Source organism: Lentinus tigrinus (genome assembly GCF_003813185.1).
Source record: "Lentinus tigrinus ALCF2SS1-7 unplaced genomic scaffold L226scaffold_53, whole genome shotgun sequence".
NCBI lineage: Eukaryota > Fungi > Basidiomycota > Agaricomycetes > Polyporales > Polyporaceae > Lentinus > Lentinus tigrinus.
In genome coordinates, this window is record NW_027137962.1 from 113,301 (window position 1) to 136,596 (window position 23,296).

The 23,296-nt window shown below is 57.8% G+C and overlaps 7 protein-coding genes and 2 non-coding genes across 9 annotated transcripts; 6 read left to right on the forward strand and 3 right to left on the reverse strand.

Annotated features, from left to right (window-relative positions):
• Positions 1–322: 322 nt before the first annotated feature.
• On the forward strand, positions 323–1,516 carry L226DRAFT_548350 (uncharacterized protein; the record flags this gene model as incomplete). Its single annotated transcript, XM_067682579.1, has 4 exons — positions 323–454; positions 518–706; positions 760–1,258; positions 1,311–1,516. 4 exons carry the CDS (start codon positions 323–325, stop codon positions 1,514–1,516), a joined length of 1,026 nt encoding a protein of 341 aa, XP_067529520.1.
• A 951-nt stretch (positions 1,517–2,467) lies between these two features.
• On the forward strand, positions 2,468–9,487 carry L226DRAFT_576013 (uncharacterized protein; the record flags this gene model as incomplete). The annotated part of the gene is made up of 8 exons (XM_067685290.1): positions 2,468–2,763; positions 2,826–2,900; positions 2,965–4,105; positions 4,168–6,188; positions 6,274–6,696; positions 6,757–6,939; positions 6,997–9,085; positions 9,140–9,487. 8 exons carry the CDS (start codon positions 2,468–2,470, stop codon positions 9,485–9,487), a joined length of 6,576 nt encoding a protein of 2,191 aa, XP_067529521.1.
• Positions 9,488–9,711: 224 nt separating this feature from the next.
• L226DRAFT_540262 (uncharacterized protein) lies at positions 9,712–12,530 on the reverse strand. Its single transcript, XM_067681833.1, has 3 exons — positions 12,129–12,530; positions 10,529–10,751; positions 9,712–10,471 (listed from the first exon to the last, which is right to left on the reverse strand). The coding sequence occupies exons 1-3, from the start codon at positions 12,422–12,424 to the stop codon at positions 9,887–9,889; spliced, it is 1,104 nt and encodes a 367-aa protein (XP_067529522.1). The 5' UTR covers positions 12,425–12,530; the 3' UTR covers positions 9,712–9,886.
• Positions 12,531–12,753: 223 nt separating this feature from the next.
• L226DRAFT_t275 lies at positions 12,754–12,852 on the forward strand. Its single transcript has one exon. It is a non-coding gene; the product is annotated as a tRNA-Asp (tRNA).
• Positions 12,853–12,984: 132 nt separating this feature from the next.
• Positions 12,985–15,470, reverse strand: L226DRAFT_576015 (general substrate transporter; the record flags this gene model as incomplete). The annotated part of the gene is made up of 11 exons (XM_067685291.1): positions 12,985–13,046; positions 13,110–13,213; positions 13,279–13,384; positions 13,576–13,658; positions 13,721–14,010; positions 14,064–14,458; positions 14,518–14,722; positions 14,794–14,852; positions 15,085–15,254; positions 15,319–15,367; positions 15,431–15,470. 11 exons carry the CDS (start codon positions 15,468–15,470, stop codon positions 12,985–12,987), a joined length of 1,563 nt encoding a protein of 520 aa, XP_067529523.1.
• A 926-nt stretch (positions 15,471–16,396) lies between these two features.
• On the forward strand, positions 16,397–20,261 carry L226DRAFT_617201 (uncharacterized protein). The gene is made up of 13 exons (XM_067686994.1): positions 16,397–16,772; positions 16,848–16,970; positions 17,019–17,189; positions 17,248–17,401; positions 17,452–17,600; positions 17,654–18,084; positions 18,134–18,533; positions 18,595–18,820; positions 18,879–19,016; positions 19,071–19,187; positions 19,244–19,416; positions 19,470–19,557; positions 19,605–20,261. Exons 1-13 carry the CDS (start codon positions 16,507–16,509, stop codon positions 20,088–20,090), a joined length of 2,922 nt encoding a protein of 973 aa, XP_067529524.1. The 5' UTR covers positions 16,397–16,506; the 3' UTR covers positions 20,091–20,261.
• Positions 20,205–21,725, reverse strand: L226DRAFT_311436 (uncharacterized protein). Its single transcript, XM_067673801.1, has 3 exons — positions 21,702–21,725; positions 20,717–21,646; positions 20,205–20,660 (listed from the first exon to the last, which is right to left on the reverse strand). Exons 2-3 carry the CDS (start codon positions 21,594–21,596, stop codon positions 20,320–20,322), a joined length of 1,221 nt encoding a protein of 406 aa, XP_067529525.1. The 5' UTR covers positions 21,597–21,646; positions 21,702–21,725; the 3' UTR covers positions 20,205–20,319.
• Positions 21,726–21,824: 99 nt separating this feature from the next.
• L226DRAFT_t276 lies at positions 21,825–21,904 on the forward strand. The gene has a single exon. It is a non-coding gene; the product is annotated as a tRNA-Leu (tRNA).
• A 228-nt stretch (positions 21,905–22,132) lies between these two features.
• L226DRAFT_555360 (glutathione S-transferase C-terminal-like protein) lies at positions 22,133–23,286 on the forward strand. The gene is made up of 4 exons (XM_067683055.1): positions 22,133–22,361; positions 22,429–22,713; positions 22,779–23,042; positions 23,107–23,286. Exons 1-4 carry the CDS (start codon positions 22,306–22,308, stop codon positions 23,177–23,179), a joined length of 678 nt encoding a protein of 225 aa, XP_067529526.1. The 5' UTR covers positions 22,133–22,305; the 3' UTR covers positions 23,180–23,286.
• The last annotated feature ends 10 nt before the right edge of the window (positions 23,287–23,296 follow it).

Here is a 23,296-nt window from a genome sequence, read left to right on the forward strand (position 1 = left end):
CGAGCGGGTGCTTCCATCCTTTGTCATAGCAACGAGCATGAATCCCGCCAGGTCCATGCGCGCTCCCACCCGGCACCATTGTTCATCCGCAAAAGCAACCATGAGAACACTCGGTATATATACTGCGTCCCCGCCCTCCCGACCTCCCACCCCGCACCGTCTAGTTCACTTTCCCCTTGACCTTCACGTTCTCTCGTGGCTCGAGCAGTGCTCCGACCCTCGTTCTCTCTTTCATTTCCTGCTATTTCCAACGAGGCTCGACGCTCTCCTCCCACCGAATCGTGATCATCTAGCAAGCCCAGTCTACTAGCCAGCACCCATCATGGTTCACTTCACTTCTGCGCTCCTTCTCACTCTCTCGGCCATCGCCATGCAGGCGCGCGGTGCGCCTCTCCTCCACAAGCGCATCGCGCAGGTCATTGCCGACTCCACAGCGCTCTGGGAGAAGGCTTGTGTACGTCGTGTACTTCAGACGCTCATGTTCGCTCGCGAGCTCACCGGAGTGACGTATTTACAGCTCGCGGCAGGCGGCGCGGAGAAGTGCAACCCTGTTTCCGTTACCGCGTTCACTACGCTGCTCGCCGCTGCTGGTCCTTGCGAACAGCAGGACTCTGCGGACGCGATGATTGACCTCGCGAAGACGCTCAACAACGACGCAGACATGATCAAATTCGCGCAGATCTTCGCGCAGCAGCCGCGCAACACGGTACGTTTTCTCCGCTCGTATATCGCGTTTACTTATGTCACGACGTTTCACAGCCAAACTCGCAAGCCGTGCCCTACTGCCAGCAGGCCCCGAAGAACTCGGAGCTCAACGGCCTCTTCCAGTGCCAGTTCCAGGGCGCGAACCAGCAGACGTTCGTCGGCGGCCTCGCGCTCGGCGCAGCGGGCACGATTCCCTTCGGACACTCAGAAGCGCTCAACCCGCTCGGCTCGTGCGCGGCGAACCCCAGTGGACCCATCGCGGACGGCACACAGCTCACAGACATCACCCAGGACCCGGGTCTCCAGAACATCTCCGGTGGTTCAAGCGACAGCTCTGCGTCCGCAACTAGCACCGAGGCTGCTGCGACGAGCACTGAGGCTGCAACGTCCACGTCTGAGGCGACGAGCACCGACGTGTCCGCGACGAGCACGAGCTCTGCGCCCTCGACGACCACGGCCGCGTCGTCGTCGAACTTCCAGCTCCAGAACGCGCTCGATGCACAGAAGCTCAACGCGCAGTTCGCCACACTCACCGCCGACTCGCCTTGCAATGGTATGTCCTGATGCGCGATTGGCGTATTTGTGTGCTGACCGATGGTGTGCAGAGGGTGACCAGGCGTGCATTGATGGTGGCTTCGCGATGTGCGTGAGCGGCCAGTTCGTCAACATGGGCTGCGGTGCGACCACGCAGTGCTTCGCGCTCCCGCTCGTGAACAAGGCCGGCACGTCGCTCGCATGCACGACCGAGGATGACGCGGCAGCGCGCATCGCCGCTCCCGGCGCGACGGGCGGTATCACTGGCAGCAACTAAGTGCGCATTCGCGTCCGTGCATGGCTCTTGAGGGACGTGAGCTCCGGGAGCCACGCTGCGTTCTCGTTTTATTCTTATCTTATTTCCTTGCACTTCTCTCGAGATCGCGGGTTTGCTTGTCCCTGTCACTGTATCGATAGCTGTGCTGTTCAACTTCAAGGTCCATGCACGTATGTGTCCGCGGTACTTAGGAAGTTCTTATCTCATCTTGTTTCTGGGGTCTGATTGCAATCACATACGCTCACTTTCCCATCCTGTCTCCCTCTGCGCGAGTTCCGAGAGCCAGCTGTGCGAGCGCGCGGATATGTGGAACAGAAGCGTCCGAAGGCGGGTCCTCGGGTCCAGAACAGCGTTGGGGAGCCACGTGTTGGGGGAGGCGGGGATTGCCGGTGCTGTGCTGGGTCCCGCGATAGGCTGAGCGCCAGGAACCCGGGCGGCTTGACTTTCCTCATCCATCTCATATTGTTCTCGACGCCCAGGATGGACCGTCTGATACTTGCCCGCCATTACAAACTAATGTCTCCAGGATATAGCGCGTTTTGTCTTGCTGTGCGGTCCCCGTTTCCGTCGCCAATGCGGCGGGACCGCCGGAGCCGTCGTCAGTGGCGAGACAATAGGTCGTCAATAAAGGACCGCCGCTAAGCGAGCGGCCAAAGCTCCGCGAGCTAGCTACCCCTTGTCTGAGTTGCAGAGCACTATGCTGCAGTCTCCGAACCTGCGCCACCGTGCCCCGGAGACCGCGTTCCGTCCTTATACTTAGCCGAAGCTGTAGTAGGTCCCGGTGTATACACCTCTCGTTCCGCCACCACCACCTCCACCCAGCCACTCCCCGCCCTCCATATCCCTCCCACTTCCCTTACCTCCCCCAGCACCTCTGCAGCTGCGCTACGCGTGCTGCTCTCTATCCTACGCCACACACTTTCACCACTTCCTGCCGCTCAATTAGCACCAATGTCCCCGAACGACCTCCCGCCACAGTCTCCCGGCGCGGGCCCTTCGCGTCCATCCTACACCAACATGGACGACAATGCTCCGCATGAAGATACTCCCAGCGTCGGCGACAATGCGCCGCATGACGATGCTCCGCAGTCACCTGTGGCGGACTCATCGAGCTCGTCCAACGCTAACGAAGATGGCTCGCCTGAGGCGGGTCCTTCGACCCCACCCAAGTGCACCGACGAGTACGCCAACTACGCAGTCAGGCGAGAAGGCAAACAAGTGTTCATCAAGGTCACCCGCAGTGAAGAGTGCGTATGATTTGTTTATTATCCACAGACACCGTCTGAATGTGGATGCGAATACCACACAGGCAGAAGGAGAGGATCAGAGTGAGGATGAGAGAGAAGGAGCTCCTCGAGCTATTCAATAACATGGGCCTTAACGAGTGCGTCGATTTGGCTTGTATTCATGTCTCCGTTCATTAACGTCTCATGCTTCTCTATTCACAGAGGTGGGAAGAAGCGTACATTCAAGCCTACCCGCCGCTACGACCCTACAGGTCTCTCGCATTCCCACCGCAGGGCCCGCGGGCGAGCCATGGCCGACGATGAGGATCGAGGCGCAACTGCGCCACACCGTCGTGCTCGCACTCCGTACCCGACTGGGGGGCAGGACGACTCGGACGCGCCGCGGCGCTCTGCTTCACCTCCTCCTCGACGCTTGTCGTCTATACTGCGTCCGTCTATTTTTATGCCGCGGGTGGAAGCCATCAATCCGGACGTCCCATTTAGTTCTGCTGCCCACGACGGTGGCGACACCGCTGACGACGATGACGACGAACGGATGCCCGACGACGACGCCGACGCCAGCAGAGGCAATGGTGCTCAGGATGACGGCGACGACGATCAGCACCTTGACGGTGATGACGAGGACGGGATGCAAGATGACAGACATGGCGGATGCAGCGGTGGCGGCGGTGGCGGCGGCGACGACGGCGACGACAGCGACGACGGCGATGACGATGACGACGACGATGACGACGACATGCGCGGCGACAAGAAGGCAGACGACGACGACGATGAGGAGGATGGCACGTCCACCGAAGACGGCGATGAGATAGAGCGTGAGGAGGTCGACGATGAGACTCCTCCAGCCGCGCCACTCGTACCCACCGAACCGTCCTCTCCCGTCGAATCCATTCCGCTGAGGAATCCCTGGCTACCGCCGCGCCCAGCCACCCCCGGTCCCCCGTCTCGCGCTGAACGTGATGACGACGATGAGCCCTTGCCCGATTATTCGGATAACATCGACGCCGGAGAGTCGGATACACTGAAGGAATCCCTCCTCCATCAAGCTGAAGACCTTCTCAAAGAGGTCCTGGAGATCCGAGTCCAGCCACCTACGCCTGAAGCGGCGTCGACGTCCCTGGACGACGTTGACGCAGAGCGTCTCGCTGCACGCACCGAGGCCGCCGCCAGAGAGATCTTTGGCAACCCGGACGCCCCGGATTCGGACGACGAGTTGGACTTGAAGAAGGTTGAGACCTCCGCGCCACACGAGGAGGCCGGGCCATCGTCGCTGTCTCGGAGATCTCCCAGCACGCCCATAGAGGCGCCGGGAGAAAGGAAGGAGGCGCAGGAAACATATAGGGTGCGTCTGCTGTTTAAATAGCATTCGTCTATCACCACATCCCCATGACACTTCCTTCATAGCTGCCTCCTGTGGAAGAGCTTGGACCTTCCAGCCCGCCGCCTATAATTCAACCGTCGCCCCGAGTCCTTCTCGCCTCGTCCTCGCCACCAGCATCAGCTGTGGCGCGGCTCCCTGCCCTCTCGCTCTCCCTCGCCACCAACCCCGAGGCCATGTTCGGCCCATCAGACCCCCTACTTCTCACTGTGGGCGAGAGCATCCGCCGTAGCCCCACTCGTCGTCAGCCACTGAAGGAAGCAGGCTTGCGCAACCACTTCACCGGGGAGCCGTCGTCTCCTCATAGAAGGCGTCCTGGCCAACCTCAACGTCCGCGACCGTCATTACGTCGTGAGGACGAGGAGTTCGACTTCCGCGCAGCTTTGCACCAGAAACGGCGAAATGAGAACATCAGGCAGCGCAACGAGCATCGGATGCAGAACATCAACAACAGGCGCGGCCTATCACGATACGTGGACCTCGACGACTATGACGACTATGACGAAGTCAAAGTCGAAGTTAAAGTCAAAGATGACATGGTAGTCGAGAACGAGGGGTTCATACCTGTCTCTGTCTCTCTTCCTCCTCCATCTCCGTCCTACTATGGGCCCTTCGTCGACGCAGACTCACCGATGGGCGACGAATCCTTCTCCCGCCATGCCGTTGAGCTCCCCCAGTTCGCTGTTCGTAACGAACTTGTCGATGAGGACATTGTCATCGACAACGACATCGACATCGATGTTGAGGAGTCTCATAGCGCCTCCGTGTTCACGAACGACCAGAGATCGACACCTTTCACCTCTTCGTGGCCCCCGCCACAGCAGTCGTCCAGTACCCCTCCCCACGTTGCGGCTCTGCCATCCTCTGCATATCAGCCTCCGGAGGTTTTCGACGCCGCACCCGTGGCTCTGTCTTCCTCTGCGTATGAACCTCCAGAGGTTTTCGACGTCACCCCCGTCCCTCCCGTTGCTCCTGTTGCCCCCGTCGCATCCGTCACACCCATTGAATCCGTCGCATCCGCCTCACCCGTTGCACCCATGACTTTGCCAACCGTGCCTGCCGCGTTGATTCCTCAGCCTCCCGTCTACGAGCAGACGACGATCGAACTCGATGCGATCGTAGCAGTTTCTCCACCACAGGGGCTGCAGCAGAAGGCCGACGAGGTACAGGTACAGTCCGGCGAGCTCAAGGTCGAGGCCGAGTCCTCCGAACGCGTCCTTGAAGGCGTTGCGCAACCCGAACCCGAGACGGCTCCAGTCGTGGCTCCTCCTGCAGAAGACGATGTTCCTGCCCCTGCCCCTGTACCGACGGAGCCTCCGCCAGTTGTCGCAGCTGCGGGCCCAAGCATCGTAATCTACGATGCAGAGGAGGATCCAGACGACGACGACGACGACAGTGACACTGAGACTGACAGTGAAGATGACTCAGACGAGAACAATGAATACGAAGAGCTGGAGCTCGTGCCTATACCCGCGTACTATACTCCACGGCCCCAGATTGCTGCGAAGGACTCGGGGACCCCAACCTCCGCAAAGACCATCGCTGCGGGCTCGGAGGTCGCGCCTCAGACTAGCTCACAGGCGAATCATTCTGCTTCCGTCTCGAGATTGCCGTCTTCGTCTGTGCAGGCATCTGCAGCCACACCGGCTTCTCCTGTAGCGCCTACTCCCGCGAAGCCTCCATCCGCCACTCATCCACCAGTCGCGTCTTCTTCGCGCTCGCCTGGCCCCCAAGCAAAAGCGCCCACATCGGCCTTATACGAGGCTTACAGAGCGGCTTTCGCCCCTTCCATCGCTGGAGTTTCAGGACGTGCGTTCGCCGCCTCGCGTCCTCTTCCGACGCCGGCGCCCTACCTACGAGTCCCTCCGTACCCTACTGGAAGCTACCCTGTACGCGATTCGGCGGTGTTCACCGAGATGCACAGGCAATCTGCAGTTGTCTCGTCGGTGCCACACTCAAGCGGTCTGTCTCCCTCTGAGAAGAGGCGACAGAACGCTGCGAAGGTGAAAACGGAAGCGCAGGCGATCAAGGTCTTGATTGCGACCTTGTCTGGTGCTCAATCGGATAGGCGAGTTCGTTCTGTGATTGTGAAGTCTACGTGCTGATTCTTGTGGTTCTTGATACTTGGACAGACCCACGCCTTCGTTTGATGATGATGGCGATAAGGCCGGGGACGTTCGCGTTGACGCAGGGCCACCCCCAACGAGCCAGCAGTCTGGCGTCGCACAAGGCGATAGCGCCATGCTGGAAGATGAGCGTGCAGGCTTGTCCACCAGTGGAACCAGCCCAACTCCCGTTCACACGGCGACACCAAGTCGACCCGAACATGCACACGAGGACGCCGAGTCTGATGAGACGTCTATGTGCATGGACAAGGGCAAGGCTAAGATGTCTGAGGAAGAGTACGCACAGATGGTGTACGAGGAAGAACCAGAGGCAACCCCGGGTACGGTCTTGGATGTGTTGCAAGAGTTACCGCCGGGTTGCGTTTCGAAGGAAGACTTGGAGTACAACCTCGAGGTCTTCGGTCATCAGGAGTCCGCTCCGCCGCATAGGTCAGTGTGTTCATATCTGGTGCACTCGCGCGCGTACTGACGCATCAATAACTGCATCAGGAGGAGTCCTCAGGACGAAGGTTATGGGACTGCGAGTGACACCTACTCGCCGGAATTGATGCGCCAGCGATCTCTTACAAGCCCTCGACGCCCCCCTAGAGCTGAAGATGAAGGCGTCGGTCCGTCTCCGAAGGAAGAGAAGATTCCTACGCCAGCCCGTAGTCACCTCCCTGCCATTGCAGAGTAGGTTCTTCGCGTGAATGGTGCACACATGAACTTATCATCACGTCTTTCTAACAGGGTCTCCCCGGTACTCCCCGCCATCTCCGTCACCCCACCCTCGCCGAAGCAGGTTCCTGGATCACCAGCCGGCGAAAGCGAGAGCGTGACCGTGATAGTTCTGGACGCCACCGCCACTCCTGTGTCACCTGGACCTGGAAATCTTCATCGTACGGGACCCACTGTCCGGACACCCTCGTCGTCGTACACCGCCCGGAAGCTGAAGAAGAACGCTCACACGAAGCCGTCCTCCACTTCCGCTCGCCCGTCGAACTTGTCTGGAGACGCCCACACCCAACAGTCTGCTCTGGCTTCCTTCTCGTTCTCTACTATTGGTCACAGCTCGTCTCCTCAGGCAGCTTCTCCCGTTTCTCATGAGCATCCCGAGGCTCTCATGACTGACGAGCCCAGCGTCGCCGCACCCAGTGCAGATGGTGGTGCTCTGCAGCCAATCCAGACGGACTTCGCATCTTCCTGCGACGACGTTTCGATGGGTTCCAGTCTCGGGCTCTCCTCATCGATGCCAGCTTCTACGGAAAACGGTCCTGCTGTTCCCGTCGAGACGGCCTTTGCTATGGAAAGTGGCGCTTTGCCTAGCCGCACTGTCCATCCTCCGGAGACTGTGGATACTGATATGGACTGCCCAGAGGTGGAGCTCCTCTCTCTGCAGGACGTGCTAGACGATATGAGGGAAATCTATGGAGACGAGATGCTCGAGATAAGCGACGAGCTTCTAGAGGGGTACATGGCCACTGGGACACTCATCCCTCAACTGCACGATGAGCCGACCTCCGCATCTGACGCTCAGGACAGTGTCGTCGAGAATCCTGCAGAGTTGGACGGTGTTGAGATCTCTACTGGCGGTCAAGACTCTCCGGTTGGTCAGGATCCCCCTGTGGCTGTCGCTCACGATGAGGAGACGTTCGATGTGGCGAACATCCTCCTTGATCTCAGCAATCCGGCTCCGGTTGCATCTTCAGGGTCTTTCGAGGCAACGTCTCCAGTCTTCTCGGATCTTGCTGGGCTTCAAATCGGTGGGGACGTCAACCTCTCGACGTCCACGAGTGGATGCACTGTGGAAGGGCCCGCCTCGGATCTCACCCCAGAAACGGTTGACGTTACAGTCCTGGGTCCTTCGCAGACGTCTGAAATCTCTGTGGTAGCAGAAGTCTACACTCAGGTGGTGCCTAGCACGCCTGAGTCAACTAAGCACACAGCGGCGCTCGACCCGGCCATCCCGTGCACTATAGAGGAGCCCACCTCAACCCTCACTCCGGAACCGCTTGACCTGGCAGCTCCTGGTTCTCAGGAGACGGTTGAGGTCCCTGTGGCAGCAGCAGCCCAAACTCAGGCCGTGCCAAGCACGCCCGAGTCGGCAGAGCACACAACTGTGCTCGACTCGGCCATCCCGTACCATGCCGGTCACCAAGATGCCGCGGTCCAGGCGGTGCCTGCGAGGACGTACTCCAACGCAGCCATCCAAAGCGAGGTCCCAGAGGTGATTATCACCGCGAAGTCCTCGGATGCCAGCACCCAGACGGAGGAGCCGGTGGCTGACGTGCCTGCCAAATCGGACGCTTGTGTTTCTACCGAGGACCTACCGTCACACCAGCCTTCGCCCGTCTTCGGAGGCACCACAAGATCGCGCGAGTTGAGCCGTGTTGTGCAACGGGTTCGCACGCAGCGTGGGGTAACCATCGTGCCTGCGTCTTTCCTCGCGGCTGGTGGCCCACTCGTACTCCGGTGTGCACGGTGTTCAGCGTGTTCTAGGCATAGGCGAGGTTCCGACGCACGCCAACGTGGGACACCGTTGTCGGTTCCCCCAGCTCCGTCGGTGCCGCGGCCTGAGAAATCATTGACTGAGGAGGAGCACTCGTCTGACGCTCCTCCCCCTCCCCCTCCGCCGCCGCCACCTCCCCCGCCGCCTCCGCAGCATCCTCCCCGGCCTCCCCGTCCGTCACCAGCTGGCTATGGACTGTTCGCTGGCATGCCACCGTTGAAAGCATCTGACACGCCTCCCCGTCCTCGTCCATACCCAGGCTTCGAACCCTGGTTTCAGTTTACGCCTTCGGGATCTCAGACTCGTTCATCTGGGCTAGGTGGCGCACAGGTACGTTTGCTATCGTTCATGTTACATGTTGACGATGACTCACCCTTAAGACAGGTGCCTCCTCGGAGAGCCCCTGCCGACACGTCCGCGTTGCCTCGTCCTGCAGGACAGTCGCAAGAGGATGTGCCCAGACCGCGTCGTCGCCTTCCCCGCCGGAAGCGCAAGAATCGCGCTCCTCCTCCCCCTCCTCCCTCTGACGGCAGCGACTCCGATCCTACCTCTCCTGAACCCGTTTACGTTCCGGGTTGGGCGAGACCGCGTGGTTGGAACGGCACTCCTCTGGAGACCGAGTCTGAAGAGCAAGAAGTGACGGTCGAGGGCCCTGGCTTCGACCTGTCGCTGAAGTGCACTCTTGGTCTCCTCGCTGCGCTTGCTGTCCGTTCCGTTGTCCGTGCTTTCTGATGTGTGTTTCTCTAGACTCTGGATAGTGTATCGTCCTCGTCGTCGTGTTTGTATTTGTATCTGTGCTGTAGCTGTACTCGTACTTGCTCTCCTGTCCATCGGACCTGTCACCTGTCACCTGTGTACTTTTCTTTGTCTCATTGTTGCGTGTTGTTTGGGGATTTGTATCGTTTGAATGCATTGTGCGCCTGGGTTTGAGTCTGCCTCCTTGCAATCATGCGTGATCCGCTGGAATAGCAAACCAATAGAATCTCTCCATGGGTGTGTACAAGCGGCTAACTCAGTAACGAGGGGAGAATGAAAGCATTCAATAACGATGGAAGGACTCAATGGGGCGGGATCTTGTCACTTGCCATGCATCCATCGAATGGACAGTATAGTACACATCGTGCAACATCCTCACCTCCGCAATCGAAACCAATCCGGGATCGCCCTCCACAGCCGTTCGCGCTCCCTCGCCGCCCAAGCCTCCAATGCATGCGCACACGCCACGCAGTCCGCAAACTCGGCGCTCTTCAGCTGCCCCAGCTCCTCCGCGACATACAGCGGGTCCGTGCTCCCGCGCTCGCGGTCGAACAGATAGTGCTGCGTCGCAAGCTCGACGAGCTCGCACAGGTCCTTCCGGCACGCCGCGGGCGTCACACACGTTGCGCGGACGCGCCCGCCGCCAGCGGTCGCGGCGAGGACGTGCTGCCCCGAGCGCGAGCGGCGGTGCGAGGGGTGTTCGGACGACGCGTGCTCCATGTTCTGGATGAGCGCGGTGACGGCGTGCTGGGCGGCCTCCTTCCCGAGCGCGAGGCGCTGCATGTCTGCGGGGGTGAGCGTGTACGAGAGCGAGACGTTAGCGGAGGGTGGCGTATGTGGGTCGAGCGGGTCGCCCGGGGAGGGCTCGAAGATCTGCATGAAACTGTACCGGGACAGCTCGTAGAACGCGGGAGGGAGGAGTTCGTCGGCCCCGATCTCACGTGCGAGATTGATGATAGCCTATCGAAGGGGTGAGCGCAGGAACGAGAGGCGGGGGGAGGGAATGAGAACACTTACTATGGGATGTGCGTATCGGAGACCACGCAGCTCTCCTGTCTCTACCTCGTACGTGCGGGCCACGTCTTCGCGCGTGTCCCAGCCCTTGAGAGTCGACGGCCATGCGGTGCGGATGTGGGCCATCGCTTTAGTTCGAATGGACTCATCGATCAGGTATTTGCTCGACAAGCGGAGAACGCCAGACACAGCTGCGAAGTCCTGCCGGTCGTTGTTCCCGAAATTACTGACAAAGCAGTGGTGTGAGCATCGTAACCACGGCAACTCTTACAAGCAGAGATCACTGTGATACACAATATATCTACGCACTGAGCTTGCTGTGATCCAGTATAGAAGCCGATTATGGAGGATATAGGGGCGCGCAGACAAAGGGGTCACTGAGTGTTTCAATGTCCAGCTCGTAAGGACCCACATCTCTCGCTGGTGTCCTCTGTCCATTGGACATGCTTCGACTTGCTGAGACATTCTTCATACACCACATAATGCATGCACAATGCATGGTTTGTCGACTTCGGTGGTGATGCGCGCCACTGACCGGCTGCGGCAGCGTCGTAGCGGCAAGGCTTACAAGCAGAGCTATGAGATGGCATGCAGCTGATACATGCTCGACAAACACGAAACGTACGAACTGGACACATATCGCAAGAGCTCAGGTCATGCCAGACTCATGCGACGTTTAACGCGCCAAGACAGGGTGCTTCAGTGACCAACCCGTAGGAACTACACATTGCAAGCCCTTGCCAATCTTGCACCAGGTGTTAGGCGGCTCGTGGCGAGCAAGGTTAGCCGTGAAAGAGGATGCAAACCCAAATCGGGAAGACTCCTAATTGACCCCTCGCAGCATCAACACAATATGCTATATCAAGGACGACGGAGATGGTTATTCATTACAAGCAATCAGAATGATCATTTGTGCGGAGGGAGCAGCGGGAGGAGGGCGTGCATGTCTCGTAGAGGACCACTCATTGCACTGGAAACGCCCTGCGATTTTGGGTGATGTCTTCCCGGTTTGGGAGGTTGCATCATTATTTGACCGTCACTTTATCGGTGCCGTAGCTTAAATGATTATAAGCTAGTTGCACGTGACGGATTACCTATCACCATAATCCAGCTTTTCGACCCGCCTATAATCCACCCGTCGCCCAGGTTAATAGCCGGTTGATGGTGGGATTATAGCCAGGTAATATTAATAAGTCGCCTATCGGCCGACTATAACATTCTGCTGCTAGCTTTCCTGTCGACCAAATATCATCTGCCTTTTAGGTAACCCGCAACGACTACTTGCGGCTGGTTGACATTTAGTCTAGTCGATAGGTGGCCGATAGGTTAAGATTGCTCGCCACTACGAGCCGCCTACCGCCTGGTGCAAAAACTGGCCAGGGCTGGCAGTGTCACCGGCATCCTCTGTGTAGACTTTAGCAGACACGCCTTTGAGGTTGCCCGGGCTTCCAGGGCAACACACAGTATTGCAAGAGTCGGCCCTGAGCGGCCCTGGCCCCTGAACCGCACTCGGAGCTCTTAGCGGCATCACTACGGCAGCGCACTCCATGGAGGGTAGAGAAAGGAGGAGGAAGAACGATAAAATACTTGAAAGCTCACGCACGGTCCGTCGTATATCACCTTGACCATGTTGGCGACGTCATCCGGGGGATCGTGCAGGTCCAACACGGGACAGCCTTCGAGTCGCCGCTCCTCGCGAGCAGTCACAGCGGGTTGAGGCAGCGAGAAGAGATCGCGGAAGAAGATAGATTTGCGGCAGAGCTGGGATACATGCACGCGGAAGAGTGTCGAGTGTGCGCGGAGAATGAGAGAGCCGTCGGCGAACCAGAATTCGGGATGTTTCACGAGGAGACCCTGTTCGAGCTGTGTTTCTATACTGTCCGAGCTTGTAGAGAGCATATGAAGCACTGGGATATGGGGTAGCCAGACGGGATGGAGCTAGAGAGGGTGTAGTCGTGATGGTAGCATTCAGAGCCGTTCAGAACACGATATGGGGTCAGCCGCCTGAGCTTCGGTAGACGGTCCGCAATTCCGAGGCGATACTGCCTGCTACTTTACCATAGTCAAGGAGGACTTCCTAACCAGTATAGATACAATGCCAACACGGTTACAGATGTGACCAGCCAACGTAGTGTGATTCTGAAGTAGCCAGCTGGGAGAGAACGACGCAGATGGTGGGCCGTTGAACATACTTACAATATACATTTCTAAAATTACACCATAATAACTCTCTGTTAGTATATCGGTTAGTACACGCGCCTGTCACTTGACGAAGTGGATTCTTCACTTGACCGCGCGAAAGCGGGGTTCGACTCCCCGACAGAGAGTGTCTCTGAGAATGAGCTTTTTGGCTTTAGGGAGCAATGGGATTGCAATCAAAAGGACGTCATTCCGACCCAGTGCATACTAATACATCCCAGCTGAGCCCAAGACACAAAAAACTACGTTTCCGGAGGCCCCTACACTTTCTGGTCAACCGACTGTCCTGAAGATGGTGACCCTGGGACGTCGTTGCCGAGAACTGCGAAGAAGCGGCATCCTATGAGCACAAGCCGAGGAATAGAAAAGCCATGAATCCACATACCACGCTCCCGGGCTGCGATGTCCGCTCTGCGCTTATCTTCCTGCACCGCGCCGAAGATGACGTCCATCTCCTCCAGACTGCGTCCTTTCGTCTCCGGGATCAGCCTGCGACAGCGTGGTGTGTGCGGTCAGCTCTGTTATCACGTTGAAAGCAAGCGACTCGTGCGTACAGGGAGAAGACAGCCATGCCGCCGATGTTGATCGTCCCGAACATGAGGAAGAGCTTGTAGCCGAGGTCGGATTCGAGCGTCGGCGTCACTTTGGCCACGACGAAGTCTACATGGGGATAACAACGTCAGTGTGAGATATGCGAGTATAGACTCTCGAACCCGGGAACCGCGCCATTCACTGCGCTGTCAACGCGACATTTTGATCCGGCCCGAAGGAGGGCGGGATGAAGGAAGGATACGCGAATGAATGGCGACGGCGATCCAAGGGTCAGGAAGGAGGAACGGCAGAGAACTTACTGAACAGCCACTGGGAAGCACTCGCGGTGGCGAGTCCGTAATGCCGGGTCCTCGTCGGGAAGATATCAGACACGTACACCCATCTGGGTACACAAAGACAACTTCATCAGTACTCAACCGATACCGTGTTGTGCGAGAGACTTACGGCAGGGGCCCCCAGCCCATCGAGTAGAAGCACACGTAGATGTAGAGCATCGCAGCCATGGCTTTGCTGGCCGGAGGTGGGTCCACGGCGTCCTTCGGGGGAGGGAAGACCTTGAGGAGGGCGCCGATGATGAAGAAGAGGATACCCATGCCCATGGCGGAGATGAAGAGCGAGAGCTTCCGTCCGAGGGAGTCGACGAGGAAGAAGATGAAGATCGCGGTAGCAACGACTTTGACGATACCGTAGATCCCAGAGGCAAGCAGCGAGTTCGTGGTCCCTGTGTACCCGATCTTCCACGCCTGTCAGTCGTTACCTACAGCAGCTTTGCAGCAACGAGGCGTACCGAACTAAAGATCTGTGGCGCGTAGTACCCGACCGAGTTCTGTCCGCTCCATTGTTGGAGCAAGAAGATCACCACGGCGATGACGAAGCGCACGAAGTTGCCCTTGCCCAAGAACGCCTCCTTCGCGCCCAGACCCTGCCGCGCCTCGCGCTCCTCCGCAATGGCCGCTTCGATCTCTGCCATTTCGGCGAGCACACGATGGTCGTCTTGGCTCAGACGGCGCAGGTACGCCAGGTTCGCAATGGCCTCATCGGTGCGGTCCTGAGATGCAAGCCAGCGAGGCGATTCCTTGACGGTGAGCAGGCCGAACGCCATGAGACCGGCGGGTACAAGTTGGAATCCGAACGGGATCCGCCAGACTGCATATCCTGTCGGGATGTGAATGCTTATCCCGACTGCCCGGAATCAACGTCAGCCGGTATGTAGCGTAAGCAACTGAGTAAGAAAGACCCACGATTGATGAAGTACGAGAGCATGACGCCAACGGCGACCATGATCTGGAAAAGGCCGGTAATGCGGCCACGCACGTCCTTGGGCGAGCATTCAGACACGAAGGCGGGCGCGACTGCTGAAATTGCCCCGATGCCAAGGCCAGCGATGACACGGCCGGCGTAGATGTAGCCGAGCCCGCGTGAGCCCCCCGCAACTGTCTGCACAATCTGTTGTCGTGGGAGGAGCCGAAGGACGTAAGGTTTCACGCTGCACACGAAGGCGTTGGGAAAGTACCCACCGCGCCAACGGCAAATACGATAGTCCAGATGAATAGCGACCACCTCCGTCCGATCGCAGCTGTACGGAAGAGGCCATGTTCACCGTGAGCATTCCAGTTGTGCACCCATGAGATTTCGCCGCCGCCGCCAAGATGGGGTTCGGCGTTCATAAACCACGGCATTCATGCCCCGCATACATATTGTCGAGGGGGTCATATGGCCGTGTGTCCGCCTGCGGAATCAAACTGATGGCGCGAGACGCGGGACGCGGGGCAGGCCTGGCAGAACTCAATCGTGAAACGGCCACACACCTGACAGTGGCGCGCTTCCCAGCGCACCGAAGAACGCGCCCGCCTGGAGAACGGAGACGACGTTCGAGCTCACGTCGTTGGCTTTCTTGGTGTTCGTGTTCCCGGCTGCGTCTATAATCCCGAAGTGAGTCTTGAAGTAGGTCTGGGAGACAACTCCTCCACCGACTCCGCTGTTGGGGGTGTGGCGGGTTGGTGAGGAGAGTGGCGGGTGGACGAGGAGGACAGGGTACTCACGTATCATATCCGAAGAGGACGATACCCCAGTATACGACGAAGGCGAGCCCTGCGGAGGAACGAACGTATGTCAGCCAGGTTTGTGGCGGAGAGCAGCAGTCGGTGCACGTACAGTAGACCCGGATGTTCTGGAAGAGTCCCAGTTTGCTCATCCTGAGAAGTTCGACAATGCAGCGTCGGAGAGAAGGGCAAGGGTTTGCCAGCGTGCTCGGGCCATGTGTCGCGCTTTTTGTACGGACGGGGCACGCGCTCAACCCTAGTCTTGCGAAGGCGGGCCGCGGATCGAGATCGCGGGGAAACAGGCTGGGCAGCGTCAAGAGGTTTCAAGTGCATCCGCTCCGTCCACGCGTGACACAGCGCGGTTGTAGAGTGTTCCTGGTGCAGATCCGGGCCGTCGGGCATCAGGAAGGCTATGATGTTATGGAGAGAAGGCGAAGGGGGAGGGAGAATGCATAACGACTGAGCGGGGTGCTCCGTGAAGCTACGCGTTTTCCCAAGCTCTGTCCATCTGACGAGCCATGCCCGATTCGAAGAACCTTGACCAGGTAGCATCTGTACCATGTCCCGGAGTCGTTAAGCCGTTCTAGCAATTTGCATGTAGCGGGTGGACTCACCATATTGTACTAGAATACAAGACGTCGAGTCTGCTCGTCGGATCTCGACCGTCATCGACACCCTGAAGATCGCACCGTGCGTCTCAGAGCCAGTATAGCGGTTGATGTCGTGAGTCACATGGATGCCGGTGATGCTGGGAAGTGGCCAGGCATACATAAGTAAGGGAGCGTAAATTGACGGTTGCCTTGAGTTTCGTTGTGTTCTGGAAATGGGCTGCACATGTCCGGTAGATAGGTCCCTGTAAGAAGTTCAAGACTTATCACTACGTACCTACTCCGTGCGATACTACTTGCAGCACCCCAGAGACATCCGTTCAGTTCATCCGTTCGTCATATCTACACTTCTGGGTACCCATGAAACCAAGCAGATGAAGATAGACTCGCGAAATTGATGCCAATGCGAATTCAGTACATCGTGGACGGAAGACAAGACTGGTGCAGAAGCGCTCAGGCGTCTTGCTTCTGTACCACCACCTACCCCTCCTCCTTCAATTACTGTTCACCACCTTCCTCCCTCTGCCCACGCGGATGATGCAGATATATTAAATGTGAAAATTGTGCATTCCTGCGCGACATGTCTACTCTGCTCCCATATCACACGTCCATTCTCGAGAAGGTCCACGACCCCGCGACATCTGAGCTTGTTCTCCTCGCACGCGGTGTCGGACTCCGGCGTATCGTGTGCAAACTCCTTCAGATCTATGATTCGCCGCAAAACCTCATTCTTCTCGTCAATGCCACGCCGGAGGAAGAGGCCGCCATCGGGGAGGAGCTGGGTATCATGGGATGCAGGAATCCAGGTCTGCGGATAGTCGGTTTCGAGACGGGGAGAAAGGACAGGTGAGCGCAGTCTTGGGCGTGTGTAAGGCGCTGTGGTGAGCATGCAGAACGGTGCATCTCATACCAGATGTCTAGACAAGACTTGTACAAGAAGGGGGGACTTTTGTCCATCACGTCCCAGATTTTCACCGTCGACATGCTCACGTCCGACATCCCCACCCATCTCATCACGGGAATCCTTGTCCTCCATGCCGAGAGGTACGTCGACGCCGAGGGGTGAGTCGCGCACAGCTCATGAATCACAAGAGTGACTCCGACGTCTGCGGAGGCGTTCATCGTCCGGCTGTACCGCGAGAAGAACAAGAACGGCTTCCTCAAGGCCTTCTCCGACCAGCCTGAGCATATCACTAGCGGCATGTCCCCTCTTCGGACTATCATGAAAGAGCTGCAACTCCGCACAGTGCACATCTACCCTCGGTAGGTCGGGACAGGACAGGTAGGACTCTTGTGCGCGGAGCGAGCTCATACGCCGTAGATTTCATGCAGAACTCAAGCAGTCACTCGATCGGAAGACACCAGACATCGTCGAGCTCCATCAAGGAATGACTGAACCCATGTCCGAAATACACCACGCCATTGTGCAGTGCATGACCACAACGCTCTCGGAGCTCAAGCGTGCCAACACCATGGTGGGTACTCTACTGCATCGCGCTTCCTCGTACTAAGCATGACAACACAGCTCGACTTAGATGACCTAACGATTGACAACGCGTACTTTCGGTCGTTCGATATGATTGTCCGGCGTATCCTCGACCCAGTCTGGCACAAAGTCGGTCCACGTACCAAGCAACTCGTCAGCGACCTGGCAACGCTTCGGCGATTACTAACGTACGTTCTTCCTGATCGTATTTCTTCTCCGCTTGTCGCTCATTTTGACGCAGCTACCTCCTCACATACGACGCGCTTGCGTTTCATGCCTACCTCGAGACCCTCATCGCGTCCAACACAACCTCAGATTCTGGAAACGTCCGCCAGAACCAGTCGCCATGGATGCTCACGGACGCCGCCAATGTCATCTTTCAGTATGCCAAACGCCGCTGCTACGTCATGTCGTCCAAGTCTGCACCTGCTAAGGCGCCTCCGCCAAAGATGATAGACTTGACTGGAGACGACTACGAGTGGGCAATTATGGAAGAAATGGAGGCGGAAGAACGCGCCCGAGCGGGCGGCAAGAAGCAGGAGAAACGGAAAGCGTGGGTGCCGGAGGGCATGGAGCCCGTGCTCGAAGAGCTACCAAAGTGGCATTTACTCGCCGACGTCCTGCAGGAGATCGAGGAAGAGATGATTCGTCGCGAACCGATGTTGTCTTCGCGTACGTGCTAGTCACCTTGCATCGGTTACGCTGCTCACGCCGCGCGCAGTGTCTCCCGGCACGAACACAGTGCTCGTCATGGCGTCGTCCTTGCACACCTGCACGCTCATCAAGGACTTCCTCGCGACCATGGACGCGGACGCCCCGCGAGGATCTCAAGGGCGGCGGATGATGGAAGACAAGCTGCGACTGTATCTGTGGTGGAAGGGCAAATTGTCCGAGCGCAAGGCCGAAGGCAAGGGTCCGATCGCGCTCCCGAAGGCCAAAGACAACGCGCAAGGCGAGATCAGCGAGGCGCTCAAGCGCAAGGACCGCGAGAAGCAGGAGCGCGCGGCGAGCAGGCGGAGAGTGCGCGGCGGCGCTCCCCCTGCTGCGACGAGCGGACGCGACGTTGCCGGTGCGACGGGAGAGGTGGAGATCAAGAAGGAGGCCGATGACATAGCTGATTTGTGCGTCTGTCTCATAGACGATTCCGAACGTGTGCGCGACTGACGGGCTGTCGTTGTGCAGCCTCTTGACGCAGGGTGTTGAGGCGGCTGAGGCGGCGCTGACGCAGGACCTCCAGCTGTTCACGATGGATGACGATTTCGATACCCACTACGGCCTGCTCGCGCCTGAACAGACCGTCATTGTGCGAGCGTACTCGGATGACTCTGACGACCAGATGCTGCAAGAGATCAAGCCGCGATTCATCGTGATGTACGAGCCTAACCTAGAGTTCATCCGGCGAATAGAGGTACGCTTGCGCGCCCTATTCGAGGTTCGTGAAACGGGGCTGATGGGCGACTTCGCAGGTATACCGGAACTCGAATCCGGGCCTGGGCGTAAGAGTGTACTTTATGATGTACAAACTAAGCTGCGAGGAGGGCAAGTACCTCACTGGGCTGCGTCGCGAGAAGGAGTCGTTCGAGCGGCTCATCAAGGAGCGAGGGGTCAGTACGATCCTCCGTCGTTCTCATCGAGCGTGTGTGCTGACTGTCCCACAGTCTATGTTGATGCCTATCTACGAGGACCACACGACTCCTGCGGGAGAGGCCTTGATCAAGACCATCAGCACTCGTATAGCGGGTGGGCGGAAGGAAGTCAGCACCGAGCCAGCACGGGTAGGCCTTACCCATCTCCCATCTGATACCTGTCTGACCGTATTTTGACACCCTAGGTCGTGGTCGACATGCGAGAGTTTCGCTCATCGCTGCCTTCGCTCCTGCATGCTTCGGGCCTGCTCGTGCTCCCGGTCACCTTGACGGTCGGAGACTACATTCTAACCCCGGACATATGTGTCGAGCGGAAGAGTATCCCGGATTTGGTCTCCAGTTTCAACAGCGGACGTCTGTGAGTATGTTCGGCGAGGGGTGGGTCACCAGTTGGCTCACAATATGTTACAGGTATACGCAGTGCGAGTTGATGTCTGCACACTACAAGCAGCCCATCCTGCTGATCGAGTTCGAAGAGCACAAGTCATTCTCGCTCGAGGTGCGCTGTCTTCATCTCTGCACAGACTACATCTGACACTCTTGCAGGCCGTAGCTGACGTTAAATCGTATGCCAAGTCCAACAAGTACCCTTCAAAGAAGAAAGCGGATCCACGCTCCGACATCGCCTCGACTGCATCACAATCCATCCAATCCAAGCTCGTCCTCCTCACGCTCACATTCCCCCGCGTCCGCATCATCTGGTCTTCCTCGCCCTACGCGACTGCAGAGATCTTCAACGACCTCAAAACGCTCTCCGCGCAGCCCGACCCGGCCAAAGCGGTCCTCGTGGGCGCGGAGGAGGACCCTGAGGCGGGCGCGGGCGTGAACGCAGCGGCGGAGGAGCTGCTGCGCTCGCTGCCTGGGATAACGGCGAAGAACGTGAAACACGTCATGAGCCGGGTGCAGAGCGTGAGGGAGCTGTGTGAGTTGGAGATGAAGGATGTGCAGGAGATCTTGGGCGTCGAGCCTGGGAAGGCGTGCTGGGAATTCATTCATCGGGGAGAGGTGCGGCGTGGGTCGGCCGCTTCCTAGAAGTCCTACGAAACCCTACAAGCATGAAACACGACGCTCCTGGTTGAGCTTATATATTTCCTTAGCTATTGCCCAGCTGCAGGTTCTGGTTGAGTTTCAGCACTGGCCTCCCAGATGGCCGAGCGGTCTACGGAGTTGCTGCATGACGTGTGTTAGTTACAAGTAGCGGCCGGGTATCGATGCCGACTTGAGCGACGACGAGTGACGAACCTCAGATAGGGAATAGAAACTAACGAGACTCGTAAGCTGGGGAATGGGGCATGGCGGCCTGCAATGGCCACGACCCGTACTCGACGGCATTCTCGAATAATATACTGAGCGATGCAGCGGGAGATCGACCCTTGGGGCGACTAGGCTTGTCCGCATCTCCTGTCCATGTTTTCACCTTCCGATGGTACATGCACTTCAACAACTGCCCGTCCTGAGGCATGAGGTCCAGAGGATATGACGGCCCAGAGTAAGACGGGTTGGGGCGCACGGCGTCGAGAGCGCGTATGACTCGGATGACTACGACATGCTTTCCGGCGTGTTGGGGTAAAGGTGACGGTTCAAAGCAGCACAGCAGTGTTCCTGTGGAACACGAGATGAGCATTGTATACCCCTGGGGTGTCGACGCGAGAACAAACCTAAGAATGGAGCGTGATACTCAGGGCGACGCGGTGCCAGTGGCTCGAAACCCACGGGGAGGCGGTTAGTTCTAAACATGGTGAGTTTTTTGAACGCCACCGACGACACATGCTGCGTGCCGATAAACGAAAACGAGTGCTTGTAGTGGTCCAAAGGCAGATCGAACGGCTGACCAAATGCATGAAGGGATCGGCTTCCGTGATGCCCATGTCCGGTGATGAACCTGTGAGAGTCCTCCATTGCAATGTCCATCACTCGTTGAGATACCAATCCATCCACGGATGTGAGGAGGTGTACAAACGGGTAGAACATCTGTCCGGCCGCCACAGCAAGGAGAGGGATGCACCACGGGACCCCGCGTGCTGACGTGTAGTCGACGCCGGACGGGAAGGTGCTGGGATCATTTGAGGTGGTCAAACGAAGTCTAATTTCCCCAGATAGAGGAGGAGCGCATGGGTAGCGGTGAAAGTAGAGGAATCCACCGGGCTCGTCGTCGCCGCTGCCGTGTGACTCGGAGTATGGGCCTTGCAGGAGTCCACTGTCCGGAAGGTCGATCCGCACCCGCGTTGGTGAAAAGCGACTGTAAGCATAAATGAACTTCGTTGATGCTCGACGCTTGCCAAGTATGATGTGGTCTTCAGCAGTGAGTTTGGCTGGGTCGAGTGTGCGGATGCCGGGGTACTTCCTGGGCCGCCCCCGGAGAGACTCCAATGGTTCGGCGGGTTCAGAAGCGGTCGAAAGTGTACGACTTGACGCCCGGGGTGTTCTGCCCGTGGCTGACGAAGCACTGCGTTGATAGGGATGCAGTTCAAGCACTCGACGCAGGAATCGCCCTCGAACGCGGCAGCCCTCTGGTGGCACGAGCCTAAGGTGCAGCATAGTATCCGACGGAAAATTGCAATGGCGACTGAAACACGGATTATGGGGCCCTGTATGACATTGGAATCCATACAGGAATGTTGTAGGAGGGATAGCCATACATACCTGTGCTGCTGAAGTATCGCGTCGTGATGGGTCTGAATAGCCGTGGACAGTTGTCTAGCTGCGGGTTCTGCCAGCCCGAATACTGAGCTCACATGGTAATGCACAACAAGTGTAATTATACATGGTGAGATGGCCGAGCGGTCTAAGGCGCCAGACTAAGGATCTGGTCCGAAAGGGCGTGGGTTCGAATCCCACTCTCATCATCTATTTTTCATCATCAAACTCTGCGGGTACAATGGCCTTGAAGGATCGCCCCCGATGTTCAGGCGTTCAGACGAGGTATGGGACAGCTCAGAGCATGCTCTTCCTCCTGGCCCCGAGAGCCGCAGGTCAGTGCAGTGAGAGGCAACAGGCTTTTTTGGATCGCATTTCCACTCTGGCGTTGACATGCTGACGAAGCGTAGACCTTGCCAACTTACTTCCCACAATCCCGCGTGCTCCGACAGTCACAGCACAGCTGCGCACTATGTGCGTGCTTGTCGGACGCTGATACTGTTCCCAGACTTGTTAAACCCGCCGATAGATCGAGTCAGTCTCCGCAAGTACTTCCTCGTTTCTGCACTCCCGTCTTTAGCATCCCGCACCCTCTTCGCACTACGCTTTCATGTCGCACGGGAAGCAGTTTACGTTCTACACCCACACCAGTGGCACTAACGGCTGGTCAGTCCCTCGTGTTTCTATGCCCGCCCGTCACACATACTGACCTGACGCACCTGCCAACCAACAGGAAGGTCGCCGTCTTGCTCGAGGAGCTCGGCCTGACCTACGAGTCCATCTATCTCGACTTCGAGAAGAACGAGCAGAAACAGTCCCCCCACATCGATTACAACCCGAACGGGCGCATTCCGACGCTGATCGACCACAAGAACGGCGACTTCGTGCTCTGGGAGTCGAACGCGATCCTCCTTTACCTTGTCGACAAGTACGACGCCGAAAAGCGCTTCACGGTTACAGACGAGAACGAAAAGCACATCCTCAACCAGTGGCTTTTCTTCCAGGCCTCCGGCCAAGGGTGCGTCACCCCTTCCCTGCGCACACCCTAGCTGGTATGACTCATACTGACGCGCATATGCGCAGTGCGTACTTTGGCCAGGCATCCTGGTTCATGCGCTACCACCCGGAGAAGATCCCCAGTGCGATTGAGCGGTATCAGAAAGAGGCCCAACGCGTGGTCGGAGTGCTCGACGGCGTGCTCGCCAAGTCGCCTTCCGGATGGCTCGTCGGCGACAAGGTCACCATAGCCGATCTGTCGTTCATCACGTGGAACCGCGCTGCGGTCCACACCATCCTCAAAGACTTCGAAGGTGGCGATGTCGAGCATAAGTTCCCGGCGTTCTATGCGTGAGTGTCGGCCTCGTTTCATTCTTTCGCGTTGGGGCGTGGCTGATGGCGTGCGGGATCCCAGGTGGCATGAGAAGTTGAACACTCGTGAGACGGTGAAAAAGTTGCAGGATATCCAGCGTAGCCTCAGGAAATAGATTCGACAAGGAAGAAATGTAGATACCAAATGAAGTTGTTGTCGCCATGCGTGACACGAAGTTGACCGTGTATGATGTATTCAGAATATAACAAATATTGTCCCAGTTCACGAGGCC

Coding starts and splice junctions, on each gene's coding strand:
- L226DRAFT_540262 (XM_067681833.1), bottom strand. CDS start 12,424: ATGCTCTCTACAAGCTCGGACAGTATAGAAACACAGCTCGAACAGGGT. Junction 10,752..12,128: donor AAGGTGATATACGACGGACC/GTGCGTGAGCTT, acceptor CTGCTTTGTCAG/TAATTTCGGGAACAACGACC. Junction 10,472..10,528: donor TCCGATACGCACATCCCATA/GTAAGTGTTCTC, acceptor CCCCTTCGATAG/GCTATCATCAATCTCGCACG.
- L226DRAFT_617201 (XM_067686994.1), top strand. CDS start 16,507: ATGTCTACTCTGCTCCCATATCACACGTCCATTCTCGAGAAGGTCCAC. Junction 16,971..17,018: donor CTTGTCCTCCATGCCGAGAG/GTACGTCGACGC, acceptor ATGAATCACAAG/AGTGACTCCGACGTCTGCGG. Junction 19,017..19,070: donor GGCTCATCAAGGAGCGAGGG/GTCAGTACGATC, acceptor ACTGTCCCACAG/TCTATGTTGATGCCTATCTA.
- L226DRAFT_311436 (XM_067673801.1), bottom strand. CDS start 21,596: ATGCTGCACCTTAGGCTCGTGCCACCAGAGGGCTGCCGCGTTCGAGGG. Junction 20,661..20,716: donor GTATCACGCTCCATTCTTAG/GTTTGTTCTCGC, acceptor CGTGTTCCACAG/GAACACTGCTGTGCTGCTTT.
- L226DRAFT_555360 (XM_067683055.1), top strand. CDS start 22,306: ATGTCGCACGGGAAGCAGTTTACGTTCTACACCCACACCAGTGGCACT. Junction 22,362..22,428: donor ACCAGTGGCACTAACGGCTG/GTCAGTCCCTCG, acceptor GCCAACCAACAG/GAAGGTCGCCGTCTTGCTCG. Junction 23,043..23,106: donor AAGTTCCCGGCGTTCTATGC/GTGAGTGTCGGC, acceptor GCGGGATCCCAG/GTGGCATGAGAAGTTGAACA.